The 21,130-nt window shown below is 38.0% G+C and overlaps 1 protein-coding gene across 4 annotated transcripts in view; it reads left to right on the top strand.

Annotated features, from left to right (window-relative positions):
- The window catches only part of FCHSD2 (FCH and double SH3 domains 2), a 245,109-nt gene that overhangs the window by 42,449 nt on the left and 181,530 nt on the right, over positions 1–21,130 (top strand). For all 4 annotated transcript variants that reach the window (XM_040964120.1, XM_040964118.1, XM_040964121.1 and 1 more), the window contains exon 3: positions 14,270–14,315. In XM_040964120.1, the coding sequence (XP_040820054.1) occupies positions 14,270–14,315 (46 nt within the window). The remainder of the gene's footprint in view (positions 1–14,269; positions 14,316–21,130) is intronic.

Below are 21,130 nucleotides of genomic sequence, written 5' to 3'. Positions count from 1 at the left end.
TTAATTTACTTGCCGACACGCTGGGTGATTTTAGGGAATAGATTTTTTTTTTTCTTCTTACAGAGACTGGGAAATCCAAGATAAAGAAGCTAGCAGATTTATTTATTTGTTTGTTATCTAGTGAGGAGTACTCTCTACTGCCAAGCTGCCAGCTACATTGTTGCTTCATAACCTACAGGCTACAAATGCTGTGTCCTTAAGTGGTAGAAGAGACAGGAATAAAAGGGACCAACACTGTGTCCTCACATGGAGAAAGATATGGAAAGGCAAATGGTCCAAGGAGTTTCCTTCAGTTGCTTTAATAAGAGTCTAAAAAGTCCTTGCCTCTTCACAGGATCACATTAGTGACTAAGTTGAATTATTACAATAAAATGTATTTTGGGGGGGGCCCGGCGCGGTGGCGCAAGTGGTTAAGTCCTCGCCTTGCACGCCCGGGATCCCATATGGGTGCCGGTTCTAATCCCGGCAGCCCCGCTTCCCTTCCAGCTCCCTGCCTGTGGCCTGGGAAAGCAGTCAAGGACGGCCCAAAGCTTTGGGACCCTGCACCCGCGTGGGAGACCTGGAAGAGGCTCCTGGCTTTGGATCGGCATAGTATCGGCCGTTGCGGCTCACTTGGGGAGTGAATCATCGGACGGAAGATCTTCCTCTCTGTATCTCCTCTCTGTATATCCACCTTTCCAATAAAAAATAATAAAAATAAATCTTTGAAAAAAAAATGAATTTTGGGGGAACACATTCAGACCATTGCAATGCTCTCACAAATCTGTGGCTCACCTTAGCTTCTGGTTTTGAAGGTGCACTGATGTTCTGACTGCCATACTACTCACTCTTATTGGGGCCCACATAGTGTTGGCAGGAAATAAAAAAATTAGATTGGGACCCTGCATGATGAATCAGTGGCTGGATCCTTACCCTGTAAGCACTGAAATCCCATGAGTGCTGATTCATGTCCTGGCAGGTTCATTTCCCATCCAGCTCCCTGCTTGTGGCCTGAGAAGCAGTGGAAGATGGCCCAAGTCCTTGAGCTCATGAACCCATGTGAGGAACATGGATGAAGTTCCTGGCTCCAGGCTCAGCTCTGGATGTTGCAGCCACTTGGGAGTGAACTAGCAAATGGAAGATGCTTTTCTCTGTTTCTCATATTCTCCATAAATGTGATCTGCCTTTTCAATAAAAATAAATAAATTGAAGTAAAAATAAAATATCAGATTCAATATTTTATTTTATTTTTTGGTCAGCCTCTTTCTGGCTAGACTGCTTCATTTAAAAAAATCTTTTATTTATTATTATTATTATTATTATTACTATTATTATTATCATTTTATGATACAGTGTCATAGGCTCCAAAAATTTCCCTTATCCCCTCTCCAGTCCCCCACCCAACCTAGTTCCTCTGTATCATTACTAAAGTATAGTTCTTCATACACAGTCATATGTCCATCATTGCGGGCATGGACAATGATCGAGAGTCCAGCATCCTATAGTCAAGATATAGTAAACAGTTTCATTGTAAGTCCATCTTTGTCTGGAAGTAGAGATGCATACTACATCGTATCCTCACATCTGGATATGTTAGTCTCCATTTCATAGTTACTGTACATCCCCTTAAATGAAGTCACAATACAAAATCAACAATAGGAATAAAAATAGAAATTTGCAGTGCCATGAAGTTAAATAACATGTTACTAGATATGACCGTCTCCATTACACAGCTATTATACATCCCCTTAAATGAAAAGCCACAAAACAAAATCAACAACAGGACGAAAAAAGAAATTAACAACACCATGACGTTAAATAACATGCTACTGAATGATTAATGTGTTGCTGAAGAAATGAAAATCAAGAAACTTTTTGAAGAAAATGATACTACTGCATGATCTATGAGTCATTGAAGAATTGAATCACAAGAAACTGTTTTGAAGAGGTGAAACTAACAAAAACATCAAAATCCATCAGATAGAGCTTCTGTTGATTTTTGTTGATGAAATGTGTCTCTTCTAGACAACAAATAGACGTGTTTTGTTTTTAATCAGGTCTGCTAATTTATGACATTTGATTAAGCTTAAGCCAATTTCTTTTCGAGTTAGTAAGAATGGGTGGTAATTTGGTCCTGTCATTTTAGGAATGGGTTGTTCATTGGTTTAGTCTTCTGTTGTCATTTTACTGGGATGTTCTTCCCCTTTGCCTTTGGTTTTGTTGGGCGTTATTCTTCTTCTCTGTCAAGAGAACATCTTGAAGTATCATTTGTAGGGCAGATTTGGAAGAGGCAAATTCTTTTAACTTTTCTTTACTCTGAAAGATTTTATTTCATTTTCAAAGATAAAAGAAAGCTTTGCTGGATATGTTATCCTGGGCCAACAATTTTTTTCTTTTAGGATCTGGAATATGTCGCTCCATTCTCTTGTGGCCTGTAGAGTTTCCTGGGAGAGGTCTCCTGTGAGTTTAATTGGCATTCCTTTATATGTCAGTTGATGTTTTTCATGTGCACATTTAAGGATCTTTTCCTGATGTTGGAATGAAGAGAGCTTGATGATCATGTGTCATGGTGAAGATTGCTTTTGATCAGGCCTGTTGGGAGTTCTGTGCCCCTCCTGAATGTTGTTTCCCAATTTTTTCCTCTAGATTAGGGAAATTTTCCCTTATTGTTTCATTAAACATATCTGTAAAATAATTTCTCTTTCTGCACCTTCTGGGACTCCCATAATTCTTGTATTAGGCCTCTTAATACTATCTTTCAATTCCTGAATACCTTTTTGGCCTGATTCAGCTCTGCTTCCAGCTTTTTATTTGTCTTGATTGGTGATAGGAGATATGTTCCAATTCTGAGATTCTTTCTTCTGCTTGCTTCATTCTATTTTGGAGACTGTCCACTGCACTTTTAATTTTCTCTACTGTGTTCTTAATTTCTGATATATCAGCCTTGATTTGTTTTATTGCTGCTATTTCTTGTGTAACATATTCCTTAAGTTCTTTGAACTCTTGTATGTGGTTCTTGTTGATCAGAAGCTTTATAATGAGATTTCTCATTTCTGTGTCCCCCATTTTCTTGATGTCTTCCTCAGTGAGCTCTGAGGTTGGCATAGAGTTTTGCTTCTTTGCAGGGGAGTCTTCAATAGTATTCATTGTGCCCATGTCTCTTGTTTTGTTCTTGATCATTGTATTTCTGTTTATCAGATTCTTCTCCTTGGGGCAGGTTTCTAAGCTGTGTCACCCACAGGTCTGTAATTTGATTTTACTTATTGCCATTGGTACACGGCTCTTTGTTTGCAGTCACTTGTGCCACTCCCTCCAGTGAGTTTCAGGTCTGGTTTCTTATGTTAGATTTCCACCATGGTCTCCATAGTCCCAACTCCTGGCTCACCACTCTCCACCTCCTGTGATACTGTGCTGTGGCTGCACTGTTGTCTGTACAACCTCCTTCCCACTTCCGGTTGGAGTAGGTCCCAGGATTAGGGAAACACCAGCTGTCCTATATAGCTATGTTGTTGGTGCTGATCTTGCTGGAACCTTTTTGCAATAGTCTGGGTGCTACACGGACCTATTTTGACTCATTGAATGCTCTAGTCGGTATTATATTCCTGTGGCACCAGTGCAATCCACTGAACTCAGGTCTCACGAGCTCAGCAAATGCACAGTTCACTGTTTTTCCGTGCAGGCCTGAAGTTTTTCCCACACTGTACAAAATGGTACCTGGTCTGCTCCTACTAGAGTTCTTGATCTGCTGGCCGTCAGTTCTTAGGCCTACTCAGACCTGTCTTGGTTGGAACCTGTAGAATGCTGCGTTGCTGCAGTTCACTGAGTCAAAAATGAGTTCACTCCCAGCTCAGTTTATGCTCAGTCCTTTCTTTTGTCTTTGCCTCTTTAGGCAAAATGGCACCCAGTTCGGCTCTAGGGGGCTGACTGGGCTGTGAAATCTACCCTGTTATCGCACTGTCTCTTCCCCTGGTCAAATCAAACAGACCAGCAGGACGGAAGGATGGTTCCTTGTCTGGGTTCACCTCCCTAGCTCCCAGTGAAAGGTGCTTCCCACCTGGTTGCTGGTGGAGTTCAGATCACTGTTAGCTGAATACCACTGGATTATTAGTCACTGCAACACCACAGCATTGTTTTCGCTGCTTTCCTGTGTCTGTCAGTCTCCAGGAACTCCTCTGCTGTTGTACTGTCCTCCTATTTCCTGGAATGTGTCCTCTCTGCTTCATCCTGATTAAATGTTTTTCTGTCTTTTTAAACATGTCCTTACCTTATTCCGACATCTTTTTTCTTTCAGAGTCAGCATTTTAAAGCATAAATTTCGGTGACTTCCAGCATTTACAGTGTTGCATAATATCACCACAACTGTCTAATGCTGGAGTATGGGCACCACTGAAAAAGGCGTTTTTGTATTCATTAAGCAATACATCTCTTTCTCCCTTCAGCTTGACTGGGGTATGGTGACCAGATATGTGGATAAATATTATTTTGTGTATTTCTGTAGAGATATTTTGGGGTGAGACTAATTTGTAGAGTACTAGACTTTTGGTATGACAATTGCTTTTTTTTTAATGTGGTCTCATCTAAGAAGTTGCAAGCCTGAAGAAAACAGAACAAAGCAGGAGAGAATCTAGCCCCAGATTTGAACTGCAGTGTGGGCTCTTCCCTGCATCTACAGCCTGCTGTCCGTAAGACTTGAATTGTGGTCCTGGCTTTTCTCTGGGTCTCTATGGTGCTGGCAAACGCTACAGATTTTGACCTATTATTTTGTGAGTCAGTTCCTTGAAATAAATTTCATTCACATAGGAGGGTATTTTAAAAAACTCATGAAAAAAATATAGTTAAAAGAATATACATCTTCCATGAGCTTTTTGAACACCTCTTGTAATCATAAGAGGGGTCTCCAAAAGCTCACAGAGAAATATAATTAAAAGGTAAGACTATTTCAGCCTAGAAAAATTTAAAATATATTAATGTTTTAAAACAGATATTTATTTATTTGAAAGGCAAAGTTACAGAGACGGAGAGAGACACAGAGAAAGGTCTTTTATCTGCTGCTTCACTCCCTAAATGGCCACAATGGCTGGAGCAGGTTCAGTCTGAAGCCAGGAGCTTTCTCCAGCGTCCTACCTGGGTGCAGGGGCCCAAACACGTGAGCAATCTTCTGCTGCTTCCCCATGTACATTAGCAAGGAGCTGGTTCAGAGGTAAATTGGCACATATGTGCCTATATCATGCCATGTTGCTGGGCATGTTTTTTCTTTCAAATTTAGTTGCTTATTTGTGAGTCAGAGTGACACAGAGACAGAGATAGCGCATTTCTGCTGATATCCTTCTTAGATGTTTGTGCTGGCTGAGGTAAGAACCCAGCCACTTGAGCCTTCAGCTGTTGTCTCCCAGAATTTGTGTTATGTGGAAACTGGAGTCAGGAACCAGAAGTGGGGATTGAATCTGTTCTCCAATACCGAGATGAAAGTGTGCATCTCAACTGCTAGGCAAAACCTCCTTCTCTAGATTTTTTTTTCTTTTTAAAATTAGTTAATTTATTTGAAAAGTAGTTAGAGAGATTCTGTCGCTCTCTTAAATGGCCACTGCAGCTGGGATTGGGCCTCGTTAGAACTAGGAGTTAGGAGCTTCTTCTGCATCTCCCACATAGATGGCAGGGCATAAGTTCTTGGACCATTTTCTGCTGCTTTCCTAGGCATTAGTGGGAGCTAGATTGGATGTGGAGCATTGAAATTTGAACTAGCACTCTGACATGGATGGAATGCCAGTGTCATGAGTGGCTGCTTAACCTACTCTAAATACTAACCCTCATCTGTTGATGTTTTGATAGGCATTTGGATTGTTTCCACTTTACAGTTGTTAGGACTCATAACATGATTCATATTGTGTTATGCCATGCTGTTATGCATATTTGTGTACAGGTTTTTAACATCTGTTTTCAGATCTCTTGAGTATATAGCTAGTCATAAAATTATTGTGTCATGTAGTAATTATGTTTTTTACTCTCTGAGGAACTGCCAACAGATTTTTTTAATTCCAGTATGTGAGGGTTCTGATATTCTATATTAGTACAATACTTAATATTTTCTGCTTATTTTGTTATTGTTGGTTTATAGCCGTCATGGTGGGTATGAATTAATTTCATATATTTTTGATTTGTATTTCCCTCCTGACTGATGTTAAGTATCTTTTCATGTGGTTGCTAGCCATTTGTCATCACTTCAAAGAAATGCTTATTCAAGCCCTTAGCCTGTTTTTAAATTTTATTGTTTCTTTTTTTGCTTGAAGTATATTAGATTCTTATCAGATATTTGATTTGCAAATATTTCTCCTGTTCTGTTGTCCTCTTATATTTTTGATATTGTCTTTATTGCACAGAAGCAGTATATATATTTTTTTAATGTAATTATTTATTACGTTGCATTATGTGACACAGTTTCGTAGGCTCTGGGATTCCCCCAACCCCTTCCTGTGCCCTCCCCCCATGGTGGATTCCTCCACCTTGTTGCAGTATTACAGTTCAAATTAAATCAAGAAGCAGTATATTTTAATGAAGTCTATTTTGCCTATTTTTTCCTTTACTGTGTTTTTGGTTCTGTATTTAAGAATCCGTTAGGGGCCCAGCATGATGGCTCAGTTTGCTAATGTTATAAGCGCTGTGATCTCTTACGGATGCTGGCTCATGACCCTGCTGCTCCATTTCCCATCCATCTCCCTGCTTATGGCCTTGGAAAGCAGTGGAGATTGTGCAAAATCTTGGGACCCTGCCCTCATCTGGAAGACTTTTGGTCAGCTCTTCTCTGGCCATTGTGGCCACTTGGAAAGTGAAATAGTGGTTGAAGGATTTTTATCTCTGTCTCTCCTTCTCTGTGAATCTGCTTTTCCAATAAAAGTAGATAAGTCTTGAAACAAGACAAAAAACAAACAAACAAAAAAATACCAGGATTCATTGCCAAATCCAAGATCATGGTGATTTGAACCCCATGTATGTGTGTGTGTTTAAAAGACCTATTTGGGGCCCGGTGCGGTGGTGCAGTGGTTGGGGTCCTTGCCTTGCACGCCCGGGATCCCATATGGGCGCCAGTTCTAGTCCCGGCAGCCTCGCTTCCCATCCAGCTCCCTGCTTGTGGCCCGGGAGGGCAGTCGGGGACAGCCCAAGGCTTTGGGACCCTGCACCCGCTTGGGAGACACGGAAGGGGCTCCTGGCTTTGGATCGGCATAGCATCAGCCGATGTGCTCACTTGGGGAGTGAATCATCGGATGGAAAATCTTCCTCTCTGTCTCTCCTCTCTGTATATCCGCCTTTCCAATAAAAAGATAAAATAAAAATCTTAAAAAAAAAAAAGACCTGTTTGGTTATTTGAAAGGCAGATACAGAGAGAGATGGATTGATCGATTGGTTCACTCTGTGGGTGGCTGCAGTGGCTGGTGTTGGGTCAGGATGAAACTCAGAACTAGGGACTTTTGGTGAGTCTCCCACATTTGTGTTGGAGCCCAAGGACTTGGGCCATCTTTCATTGTTTTCCTAGGTACATTAGCAGAGAGAAGATGAATGGGTAGTGGGGCAACCAGGTCTTGAACTAGATCTATAGGATGTTGGTGTTTCATGTGGTGGCTTTCTGCTAGTTCTCTGTTTTCTTTCAGTGTTGTAAAGTTTTAGTTGTTCCATTTAGGTTTTTGGACTGTTTTAAATTATGTTGGAAAGAAATACAAATCAAACTTAGCTCTTGCATGTATTAAGTGTTTGTTGGAGAGATTAGAGAGATTATTTTTTTCCCTAGGTAATAAGTAGTCTTGAAATCCTTGTCAAAAGTAAGTTACTTGGGACTAGTGTTGTGGTGTAGTGTTATGTCACCATCTGCCACAGCAGCATCCTCTTTGGACAGTGGTTTCTGTCCAGGCTACTCTACTTCCCATCTAGTTCTCCAGTAATGGTCTGGGAAAACAGCGGAGGATAGTTTAAGTCCTTGTGCCCCTGCACCCATGTGACACCTGGACAATGCCCCAGCTTTTGCCTGGCCCAGCCATAGGCCATTGAGGTGAGTGAACCCATGCATGGATGGGAGGACCTTGCTCTGCCTCTTTCTCTCCTTCTCTCTCTCTAGCTCTGCCTTTGAAATCAGTAAAATAAGCATCTTAAAAAACAAGTTGGTTATAGAGGTTTGGTTTCTTTTCTGGACTGTCAGTCTGCTCCATTGAATAATATTATAAACCTACTAGACCTAATAGACAAATAGAATTCTCTAATCAGCAAGGCAATATATATACATTATTCCCAAGTACATAGAACTTAGACAGTATGTCAGCCATAAGTGGCTGTCAGTAAATTTTATAAAGATTGAACTCATAAAATAATTGTAATTGGAGTAAAGTTGGAACTAATTAATAGAAGGAAAACTAAATTTGCATACTTGGAAATTAAACAGCATACTTTTAAATAGTGAGTCATAGAAGACATCACAGGAGGAACTGGAAAATACTGAGGCAAATGAAAACAAAATTCAACATGCCAAACTTTTATAGTATACTGTGAAACTATTAATTTTTAGGGATAAATTTATATTGAAAATGTTTGTGACAAAGAAGAGAGATCTCAAATCAGCTAGTTAGCCTTGTACTTCTAAAGAAGTGTGGAGGGGGGTGGGGACTAAACCCAAGGCTAATCAGAGGAATATAGTAAACGTTAGATTGGAGATAGAGAATAGAAAAGCAACGAAGAGCAACGAAGAGAGTCATGGAAACCAGAATCGGCTATTTGAAAAGATCAATCAACAAATTAGCAAACCTTTAGCTTTAGTAGGCTAAGCAAAAGAGGTGTTCAGATCATTAAAATTAGAGAACAAAATGGGAATAATAACTTAAAGTAATTAATTGGAATATAAGAAACTATTATGAATAACTGTTTTCTTTTTTTTTTTAAAGATTTATTTTTATTATTTTTTCATTGGAAAGGCGGATATACAGAGAGGAGAGACAGAGAGGAAGATCTTCCATCCGATGATTCACTCCCCAAGTGAGCGCAACGGGCCGATACTATGCCGTTCCGAAGCCAGGAGCCTCTTCCGGGTCTCCCACACGGGTGCAGGTTCCCAAAGCTTTGGGCTGTCCTCGACTGCTTTCCCAGGCCACAGGCAGGGAGCTGGAAGGGAAGCGGGGCTGCCGGGATTAGAACCGGCGCCCATATGGGATCCCGGGCGTGCAAGGTGAGGACCTTTAACCACTTGCGCCACCGCGCCGGGCCCAGAATAACTGTTTTCTAATAGATTAGATAATCTAGATGAAGTAGCAAAATTCCTAAAAACACATAAATTAATAAACTAATACCATATGAAATAGAAATTGTCAAATGACTTCAAATTAAGTACCAATTGAATTGGTAATTCACAAACTTTCAACAAAGACAATTCTAAGACTAGATACCCACACTTGTGTTTTTTACCAAACAAGTATAAAAGGACTAATTTTTCCAAAATAGAAAAGAGACCGTTTCTGTTTATTTTATGAGACAATGGTTATCCTGATACCAAGGTCATACTTACCAGAAAAAACTGAAGACTAATATCCCTTATAAATATAGACACAAAAATTCTCAATAGGGATGGACATAATGTAGGTTAAGCCATCATATGAGATAGGAACATCCTATATCACACACTGATTGAGTCATGACTGTTCTGTTTTCTATCCTGCTTTCTGCTAATGCACCTGGCAAGGCAATGGGAGATGACCCAAGTACTTGGGTTCTTGATATCCACATGGAAGACCCAGATGGTGTTTCTGACTCCTGGCTTCGATCTTGCTCAGTTTTGGCTTTTGTGGACATTTGGGGAGTGAACCAGGGGCTAGAAGAGCTCTTTCTGATTGTTTTCCTTTTCATAGTGAAATCGTAAAAAGAAAATAGATTATCAAGAAATTAAATCAAACAGCATGTTAAAAAAATTATACACTGTGACTAAGTGAGGTTCATCCCAGGAATGTTAAGGTGATTGAAAATAAGAAAATGAGTTAATAGAATATACAATATTCATAGAAAGAAGGGAGAACAATCACATGATTGTCTCAATAGAGGCAAAAAAATGTTTTTCTGAAAATCCCCTCAGCACTTTTTTGTAATAAGGCTCTTCAAAGCAGGAAGGAAGCTTCCTTGACATTCTATAAATCAGTGTAGAAGTGTATTTGCTGCATTAATTTAAAAAAAGTTAAATGAAACCCTTTGAAATATTTGGTAATGTTTTTCATTTATTCCTTGGCAGCTTTTTTTTTCATAAATGTCTTTGGTGACCACATGTTTTTCTTATTTTGTTTTTCTAATAATTTGTATTTGTGTAGATCTTGCTGCTGCTTTTGTTATTTTTGAATGATTTTTTTTCTATTTTTCCTTCCTTTTTAGGATTTTATATATTGGCAGCCCTGGGTAGCCATTGTCTTCCAAATTATGCTAACTTCCTTTATGAAAAAGTTTGCATGTATGAATTTTAAAAGATTGTGTCTCTCTTCAGCCATTTCATGAAGATGGGCTGCTACAGGGCTGTTCACAGTGCAGTCTTACTAATTTTTTCCTCCTCCAAACTGGCAATATAAATCCCTTCTCTAGTTCTTGTTCCTTTTTTTTTTGTTGTTGTTGCAAATGCTGAATTTACCTTTCTTGAAAAAACAGACCCACCCACTAGAGTTATGAAGCTTCATTCTTTAATGTTTTACTTTCTCTAGAATAAATTTTCTCTCCTTTTGATACATGTTCTGTTTATACTGTAGTATTATTTTTAGAATATTTTCACCTACTTGAAAGAGTGTTAGGGAGAAAGAGTGAGATGGAGGTAGAAATGTTGAGACATTTTTCATCCAGTGGTTTGCACCAAGTGGCTGCAACAATCAGAGCTGGATCTGACTAAAGCCAAGAGCCCATGACTCCTAGGTCTTCCACATGGGCAGCAGGGGTCAAGGAACCTGCTTGAGCAAGGAACCCCAGGGGCCCCTTGGCTACTAGAATTGGAAGCAGAGCATCCAAAACTCAAACCTGCACTCTGATATGGGATGGGGTGGTTCTAAATAGTGGTTCAACTTGCTGTAGCACAATATCTGTTCCCCATTTACACTTTATAAGTCGTCTAGTCTTCCTGGAGATCATGTTCATATTTATGTTTTTTACTTTTTTTTCTCCCTTCTAGTGATTTCTGGGGTAATAAGAGGAAGATGAATTTTTTCCTGTCACTTAAGACTGGAAGTACTTAAAATATATTTTTTTTGGTTAGTGCTTTACATATTCATTTAATAAAAATAATTGAATAGTAGATACATCTACTTAAGTCCTTTGCCTGTTATTGAATCATGTTACTTTGTTAATGAGTTTTAGACATCATCTGCATATTCTGTTAATTCCTTATCACATTTAGAATTTTCAATTTTCTCTCATTCTGTTTACTGTGTTGTTAGTATCCATTGATACCCAATTTTTCTTTTGTTCTCTGTGCCTGTGTGTTTAGTTTTATATTACAGAAGTTATTGCAAAATCTAGTGTCATTAAACTTAGCCTTATGTTCCTGTCTTTTTTTACAAAAATTATATACAAGGGAGAGAGAGAGAAAGAGGAAGAGGTGAGGGGAGAGAGGGAGAGAAAGAGCATGAGCAAGAGTGAGAGTGAGAGCAAGTGCTTCCATATCTGCTGGCTCATTCCTCCAAAGCCTGTAACAGCTGACCCAGGAAACCAGTCTGGATCCATCTCCCAGTTGGGTGGTAGGAACTCATTTATTTGAACCAGTACCTCCTGCCTCTCAGGGTGTGCATTAGCAAGAAGCTGGAATTGGAAACAAGGCCAGGGAAGAAATTCAGGTACTGTATTATAGGATGTGTGTGTCCCAAGCAAGTTCTTAACCTCTGCACCAAACAACTGTGTTTTCTTCTAAGATAGTTATAACTTATAGATCTTACATTTGGGTTCTGCATTCCATTTTGGATTAATCCTCATATGCGGTGTTAGGGTCTAACTTCGTTCTTTTATATGTACTTTTTAATACCACTTGTGAAAAGGCTTGTCCCTTTAACAGATTTTTAAAAATTTTTAATTAAAATTTTTTTCCTGGCAGATTTTTAAAGACCAATTGAGTATATATGCATGGGCTCTTTGTTTGTTTGTTTGTTTTTTATCTTTTTGGTAGATGTATCTGGCTTTGAGACATTTCCATACTATTTTGATTACTATGGCTTAATAATAAGTTTTGAAATTAAGAAATGTGAATCCTCTAGCTTTATTTCTCATTTTTGGCTAATTAAGGGCCTGGAACTCAATCAATCTCCCAGGGGGTGGCAGGGATGTGATTACTGAGTCCTCACCTGCTGCCTCTGGAATGCACATCAGCAGAAAGCCGGATCTTAGTGGGGCTGGGATTTAAACCCAAGCACTTCATTGTGGGACATCCCCAAGTGGTGATGTAAGCGACATTTTATATGCCAAATGCCTACTCTGATTTCTTATTCTTGTATCTCTGTCTTGGTGCAATGATTTCAAGAGTACAGGTCCCAGGCACTTAATAGAAATTCAGAATGTTAAGGGTAAATTATCATTGTTATCATATTTCATTGACTCTACCAAGCCTGTGATTTGTGAAGTGCTGTGTATTTTTGCGTACTTTTAAGAAAATACTGCCACTAAAAATTATAAGATATGGAGTGAGTGACTGGCCTAGTGGCTAATATGCCAGTTAAGAGGCTCACATCTAAGGCAAGTGTTGTGCCACAGTGGTTAGGCCAACACTAGCATCCCATGAGTCCAAACTTCCCAACATCCTCTTCCTCTTCTAATTCTAAGTGAAAGAACAAATGAAAGAGCGAAAAAGCACATCTTTTTCATGTATTAGTTCACTTCCCAAATGGCTGCAACAGCCAGAGTTGGACCAGGCTGAAACTAGAAGTTTCTTCCAGGTCTGCCACATGGTTTCACGATCTATTTACTTGGGCCATCTTCTACTGTCTTTCCAGCATATTATTAGGAAGCTAGACTGGATGTGGAGCAGTCAGGACTGGCACTCATATAGGATGCTTGTATCAAAAGCTGAGGCTTAATCTACTAGGACACAATGCCAGCCCCAGGCTGCTCCAATCTTGATCTTGTTCCCTGCTAATGTGCCTGGTAAGGCAGCAGAGAATAGCACAATTACTTGGGCTTCAGAACCCACCTGGAGGACTTATAGGGATCTGGGCTCTTGGCCTCTGCCTGAGCCAGCCTCTGCCTTTGTGGTTGTTTGGGAAGTGAATCAGGAGATAGAAGAGTTCTTTTTTTCTGTCTTTCCCTCTTTCTCTAACTTTGCCTTCTTAATTAATTAATTGAAAAAGCAAGCAGATAAATCATTCAATCGTAAAAAAGAAGGTCATGCCTCGTATTGTTGTGCCTAAGTTTGGTGCCTGGCTCTGGCTGCTGACTCTAGCTTTCCTGTTAACATAGACTTCAGGAAGAAGTGGTAGAAGCCAAAGTAGATTCCTGTTATCTGTGTCACCTGGATTGAGGACCTGGCTTGAGCCAAGCTCGTTGCTTCAGCACTTGTGCTTTGTAGATGGGACATTTGTCAAATGAATAGTAGATGGGTATACTGGCTATCTGTTTGCCTCCCAAATTAAAAAAAATATGCAATAAGTAAAACATTCAGGAATGTTTCTCTGTATCATAAATGGCAATGTGTGAAAAGTGGATGCCTTAGAATCTGTCAAATATGATGCATGTAAGTGAAGTATGCTCCCATCCTACAATATGCAGTGAATGGCCTTGTACTTTTTTGTAATATTAAAAAAAATACAATAAATGAAATAATTCAGTCATTTTTCATGTTGAGAAGCTGATACAATTTTGGTTTTTATCTTGTTTTCTGTTCTCTGTTTGCTGGATGTTAAGTTCAATGAACATTTTAGTGTCTATCTTGTATAAGCATTTTCATAACTGAAACCAATAGTTATTTAGGTTTTACTGTATGCCTGATACTATTTTGAATACCTTATATTCAAATAGTTTATATATTATACATTTAAGATGCATATGGTTATTAACCCCTGCAGCAGAGGAAATTTAGGCACAGAGAAGTTAAAAGACTTTACCCGGGTCGTTACATAGTAAATGGTGGAGCTAGGATTTGTAGGTTATTTGACTGCAGAGGTCAGGCTGTTAGCAGTACCACCAGGCCAATGAAGATGAATAAAATGTGGTTTCTTCAGGCATCAGGTGGTGTATAAAGGTGTGTTGATAAATTTTCATGAAGTTAGTAAGCTATACTTTTGATAATTGATTTGTTTTGTTTTGTTTTTAGGACATTCAGCCAGAAGAAGGCTTCTATTGAGAAAGAGTATGCACAGGTAAGCTTGAAATTTGAGGTCTCCATTCTAGGTGTGCCACTTTTTTCTTGACATAAGGGGCAAATAAAGTTGTTGAAGAAAAGCCTTAGTATCCTCACATTCCCTTTTACTTTTCATTTCCATCTCCTGTTGATCTCTGTTTTATTCCATTGAAGTCACTAAATAAAGGTGACGAGTTAACTCGTTAACCTTCAACAGGAAAACATTATTTACAGTATATGTATTTGTAAGAATGAATGGTTATATACATTATAAGTAGGTAAAAGTTTATGAAAGATTGACTTATTCCATTAAGCACTTAATTTTCATAATGCTGTTGCTGTTGTTAAAATCATATGCTTTCAGTGGATTGAATGGTTAAACATTTCATTCTCTAGTGTTATCTTAAAAATCATTTTCTGCCTTTTTTTTTTTTAAAAAAAAGGCTCATTTATTTATTTGAAAGGCTGAGTTAAATGCAGAGGAAGAGAGAAAAGAGAAACCTACCACTGATTCACTCTCCAAATGGCAGCAACAGCCAGGTCTGAACCAAGCTGGAGTTAGGAACTTCATCCAGTTATCCCACATTGGTTGCAGGGTCTGAAGTACTTGGGCCATCTTTCACTGCTTTCCCAGGTGCGTTAACAGTGAACTGGATCAGAAGTAAACCTCTAGGACTTGAAAGAATGTTCTAATGGGTTGCTAGTATTGCAAATGGCACCTTAATGTGCTGTGTCAAAATGTTGGCCCCAGTTCTTTTCATTTTAATTATAATCTTACTTATGCCCTAATAGCTAAATGTGCCAAGAAAAAATAGTGTTGTTATGTCATTTTATAGATGTGTAAGAACCTCACGTCCGTGCATAGAAATAGTTTAATAGAATTTAGAAAGTTTGATCCTTTTTGAGGAGCACCTGTCTGTATGGAGTAGAAATCTAAACTTATTCCTTCTAACATACCCAATTGTAAAAAAAGGCATTATTGTGGGGCCAGCATTTTGGCTAAACAGATTAAGCTGCTGCCTGCATCGCCAACATCCCATATTGACACTGGTTTGAATCCTGGCTGCTTCCATTTCAGCTTCCTACCAGTACAACTAGAAAGATAGGGGAAGGTAGTCCAAGTCCCTGGGCTTTGCACCTTCATGGCAGTTCTAGATGAAGTTCATTTGATGAGTGAACCAGAGGATTGGAGATCTCTCTCTCTCTGGCATTTTGTGTTTCTGCCTTTTAAATAAGTACGTAGATCTTAAAGATGTTCTTGTAGCAAAATTTGGAAATAAAGAAATTTAGAAAAATATTATGTAGTGAGAACTGTGCATGAGAAACACTATTATTGTGTTACTGATGTTTCTTACAAGAATGAGATGCAGATCTGGTTTTCTGTTTTATGCTTTGTCACATGTTAGTTTTATTCTAATTTTATAAAATTTGATGAATGGCTGTCTATTTATGATTTGCTATCTTTAGAAGAGAATCATTTTCTCCTTGAACTCCAAATTGAACTTGCTACTTCAGTTATTGAGTGTATCTAATATTATTACTTCTTTAAATATTGACTAGCATGAGTTCCAGTGTTTGTGCTGAAATTTTTCATCATGCATATATAGTGTTAGTAATGATAGATAATATTTATTGACTCCTTTGTACTATACTCTGTATTTATTTTGCATTTGTTATTTGACTTAATCCTCTCAATTTTGTACTTTGAGAACAGCTTTTATATATATATTTTTATACATGTAAATAAATGGTATATGTTGATATTCAGAAATAAGAAGTCTATGATTTCTTTTAAAAGACTAGAAAATAAAGTTTTACAAGATAGATTCTTGTGTAACAAATTTAAAGTTTTAGTCATCAAGTAAATAGGGCATGTTCTTGATTAAAATGTAAAATAGTACTTTAAATAATATAAAAACCAATTGTCCTTTATTCATCTCCTGGTTGTCTTCATCAAAGGAACAATTAAAAATAAATGTTTGCTTTTGTTCTTCTGGTTATTATTTCCATGTCCTTAAATAACATAACCGATTCTTGATTTATTAACTATAGAAATTATTATTTGGTTGCTTACAGTAAATGAGAAATTGATTTATCATACCATCATACCATACAGCCTGCTCTGTAGTTGTGGCATTTTTTTTAAGATTTATTTTTCATTGGAAAGTCAGATTTACAGAGAGAAGGAGAAACAGAGAGAAAGATCCTCCATCTTCTGGTTCACTCCCCAAGTGGTCACAACAGCCAGAGCTGAGGTGATTGGAAACCAGGAGCCAAAAACTTCTGCCGGGTGCAGGGTCCCAGGGCTTTGGGCCATCCTCGGCTGCTTTCCCAGGTGACAGGAGAGGAGCTGGAAGGGAAGTGGAGTAGCCTGGACACAAACTGGCTCCCATATGAAATCCTGGCTCATGTAAGGCAAGGACTTTAACTCCAAGGCTACCACTCTGGGCCCTGTGGCATGTTTTTGTACCTTTATTACTTTTCTCAGTCCAGATGATGTGTTTAAACTTCCTTTTTAAATGTTTTTTCTTTGTATACATGTACATATATGTGTGTGTACATAGAACAGTAGAGTTATATTTTACTGAGCCGTCCAGTTTATCCTTGAAAAAAATCTCTAGTCTTTCAAGAGTATTCCCTTTCTGGATAAATATTATATAACAATATACAAGATATCTTCAGAAGTTCATAAGGCAATCATATGTAAAATGTAAAGTTAAAATGTTTCTGTGTCTCTCTGCTTGAGATAGTTGATTTGACTAAGAAACACTCTTTTTTTTCAGTAGTGGAGAAAGTCCTGAAAGAGCTGATACATTTTTTTTTTCTATAGATTTTCTCAATCTGTGTTGATTATATTAGGCCCGTTTGAATGCCCTACATGAGGTTTTACTCTTGTTGGTAAAAGGGCTTTACATTATATTTTCTTTTTTTTTTAAGATTTATTTATTTATTTTTATTACAAAGTCAGATATACATTATATTTTCCTTCTTTGTCTTTGTGTAGAGTTAGCATTCTGGGAGACAATTTATTTTAATTTAAATTATATGCTGAAATAGACAAATCTTGAGTGTACATTTGATGAATTTTTGTGACCATACTTATATAAGTAATACTCAGGTTAAAAAGGTAGAACATTACTAAAACCTCCAAGCCAATCAATATATGTACATTTCAGTGATAACCAGCACTTTTTTTAGAAGAGTTATTATCTTTGGATGTCTCATGCTTTTTCTTTTTTAACTTAAATGATGTCAGTAGTATGTACATTTCAGATTATTATTTACTCTGTAGTGTTCACTGAATAAATGTATCAATTTGTTTTTTGAGTTTACTAATGGTGGAAATTTGAGCTGTTAAGAATTTTAGGTGACTTTGATTTAATCTTTTTAAACAAAAGTTTTTACCTGTATCTTTTGGTGGATCTATAGACATATTTATATTTGTTATAAATGTAGGAATAGTACTGTTGGCCATTGAGTATGTATATCTTCTACTTTATAAAGTATAGCCAGTTTTTCAAAGTGATTATTTACACTCTGACCAGCAATGTGTAATTCCAGTTGCACTGGACATAGACTGTTATTTTGATAAGTGTATTGTAGTATCTCATTTTATTTTAATAAGGCTTTAACAAAATGGCTTACATATGCAGGAAAGTATGCAGGTTGTGTATAGCCCCATGAATCTTCAAAGTTAGCCTATCAGTGAAACTAGTATTGAGGTCTAGGAAGCAGAGCGTTAACAACATCCCAGAAATTCCTTGGTTTACTATGTTTCTTTACTGTCCTACTGTCATGCATGCTTTCTTGCATTAAAAAAAAAAAACAGCTTTATTGGCATGCAATTGACCCATGATCCAGTGCACAGTATATAATTTGGTAGTCCTTGAAGGCTTGTGAACACATTTGTAATTTCCCAATGTTTTCTTGTGTGCCTTCCATCCACACTTTGAAGCAATCCTTTTCTCCGTTGTTCGCAAATAATGTTAGAATTTTACTTTAATAAGTGGAATAGTATATTGGGTGCTCTCTTTACTTGTCATTCAAAATAATTATTTTACGATTTAGGTATGTTATTTGTGTATCAGTATTTCTGATTCATGAGCATCTTTAATTTTTTTGAGTTTTCTATAATTCAAATGTTTCTGCTTGTTTTTATTTATCTGAAAGGCAGAGTCAGATAGTTCCCATCTAGGTTTCCTGTATGGTGTCAGGGACCCAACTGCTTGATCTATCTGCCAAGATACACATTAGTGGAGAGCTGAAGTCCAGTACATAGCCCGGACTGAATCTGGATTCTCTAATAAGGGATGAAGGCATTTTAACTGTGTAACTGTTCACTTCTATTGTTTGTTTGTTTTTTCTTAATTTATGTATTTGAAAGGCAGGCCAGCAAACTTTCTCTCTCTCTTGCCCCATGTCAGTTTGGTGGCATTTTGACAAATTGTATCTTAGGCACTTGCAAAGTGAAGTTGTAAATTGCTTTAGGGAAATGTTAGAAAACAGAAAAAAATTAATACTGCTGAACCTTGCTTACACTTGAGGAGACTTGAGCAGTGCGCTTTTTCTAAGTTGTTTGGCAATTTCAATTTCCTGGAAGTTTTACTAATGCTTGATTTTTAAGCATGACGTATGAAGTTAACATAAAAAAATAAAAGATGTACTACATATCTGTTTATACAAGCAGCAAAATGAATCCCTGAAAACACAGAAATCATGCAGGACTCACTAAACAGCATTAAATATTAGGGCAAAATTCAAGTTATCTTCTTACTGCTGTTAGCTAACAGCTGAGGTGTTGGTAAAATCATTTGCAGTCCTCAAGCTGAAATTGCTACAGGCAAGTTCTGTGTACTAATGTACTTCCTGTAGTGTTTGGCAGAATGTTGCTAGAGAATCGAGGATACAAAAGGCTACTTGTGACTAGAGAGAAAGAGCAGGAAAAGAGTGTGGACTTTAAGGGAGGCTCCTTGCCTGAGGACAAGCACAGAGTAAATACAGACAGGATAGCAGATGCACTGTGTATCACCCTTGCAGCTAGAATTTTTTTTTGCTATCATTATTCATTCAAGAGGTGAATTTGATGAATGTATCAGAAGTCATACAGAACATTACCCAAGAAGTAAGTGTAATGTAATGTGTAAGTTTCTTCTGCACAGACTTACAGTGTAGTCTAATTTAGCTGTGTGCAGTTTGTTTTATGTCCACTGCTGTAGAGGTGTAGCTTTTCTTTCCTATAGAACAGCAAGGAGACAGGGTAATTGTCATGACAGAGATAGCAGGATTCGGATTAGTTTTTAAAAAAACTTTATTTGAGCAAACCTGGAGGAGGAGATAAGAGAGTGAAAAGTCAGTCATCCATCTGCCCCTTTGCCTCTGAATCCAGGGTCCTAGTAACTCCAGCCGGAAACCTAGGTGCTGTTGTCTGTCAGAGTGTGCATTCGCAGGAAGCAGAATTGGAAGTGGACTGCCAAGTGACTAGAACTAAAACTCTCACATGGGATAATTCGCCTATGGGATCCTGCATCCAATCAGCAGCTTAATGTGCTGTACTTCAACACATGCCCCTCCTTAAAAATTTCTTATTTAGTATTCTTTCCTAATACAGTGTGATAGGGCAAAATAAAATGTGTGAGGGCTTGTCACATCTGAAGAGTACCAGTTTGCAAGCTGATTTAATTATTTTAGGTTATCTGAATCAAAGAACTTTTAGTCTTAAGACCATGTTATTTTCACTCTATATTGAGGTATGCTTAGACCTCAAGAGTCAATATTCACTTAATAATTTGTTCAGTTTAGTCTTTTTGAAATTCAGCTACATTTATCAAACTCCTGCTTTTCATGAGTGGTGTGATACTATGTGCTGAAGATTTCAAGAGATGGGGTGTGTGTGTGTGTGTGTTTCTTATTGAAATTTGTTTTACTTCTGTTTTTATAATTTTAAAACTTCTTTTAAAGGTAGAAATGATTTTAAATCTTATCTCTTCAGCTAATTATTTTGAAGTCGTTATAGGATTGTTCTGTATTAGTTCCATCTGAGACAAATTTATGTTCTAATTACTGATTTGGTTAACTGCACAGAATCTAAAAAAGGTTTAACCTAAAAGTACATAAAGGAATCTACTGTGTTTTCTTAATAGCTTATGTTTTTTTTCTTTTATATTTTGACAATCTTTACAGACTTAATTAGGGTAAAAATTTCATGAGTTACACAAAAGTGGGTAAGACTATTATTTTTTCCATACTGTTTCCTTCATGTTTAAAGGGGGATATTAAGGGGAAAGGCCCACCCAATTTCGCATCCTCCCCAGGTCACGAATGTAGGGTATGGTCTGAGGTTCTTGCTCAAGTGGTTTTGATATTTCAACAGTTATGAATCATTGCCAATCTCGTCACTCTAAGCACTATGAGGTCCTTGAAGAATCCACTGATTGATATAGTCCAAAATAGAGTCTCCATTTGCCAGGTATTTCACTGCCAAGATATAGCTGAGATGGTTGGTTGACCTATTCTGTCTTTTCTCTTTTCTTGGTTAAGGTTCTGAGTCCAGTGTTTTGATTGGGGAGATCTCCAAAGAAACTTTGTCTGAGGTGCTCTCAAACCAGAGTCTTGTATGTGCTAGCAAGTACAAGACCCGGCTCAGTCCATGGCCCCAATCAGCTGGTGGTTGCAATTGCTGGGTTCGTTCTGTTTTCACTCCCAACTTCCACTGGAACCAATGGGTGTTGCAGTCCAGACTGTTTCTGCCCAGCACATACTCAGCCCTCGCATAAACTAGTGGAAGCTGCAGCCTAGTTGGAGTGACCCACAATAACCCCCACCAGGCCCGCCCCC

Source organism: Ochotona curzoniae, unplaced genomic scaffold, assembly GCF_017591425.1.
Source record: "Ochotona curzoniae isolate NIBS_2020 unplaced genomic scaffold, NIBS_Ocur_1.0 scaffold_3223, whole genome shotgun sequence".
In the NCBI taxonomy this organism is placed as follows: domain Eukaryota; kingdom Metazoa; phylum Chordata; class Mammalia; order Lagomorpha; family Ochotonidae; genus Ochotona; species Ochotona curzoniae.
The sequence above is the reverse complement of the archived record's forward strand: the minus strand, read 5'-3'. Positions and strand labels throughout refer to the sequence as shown.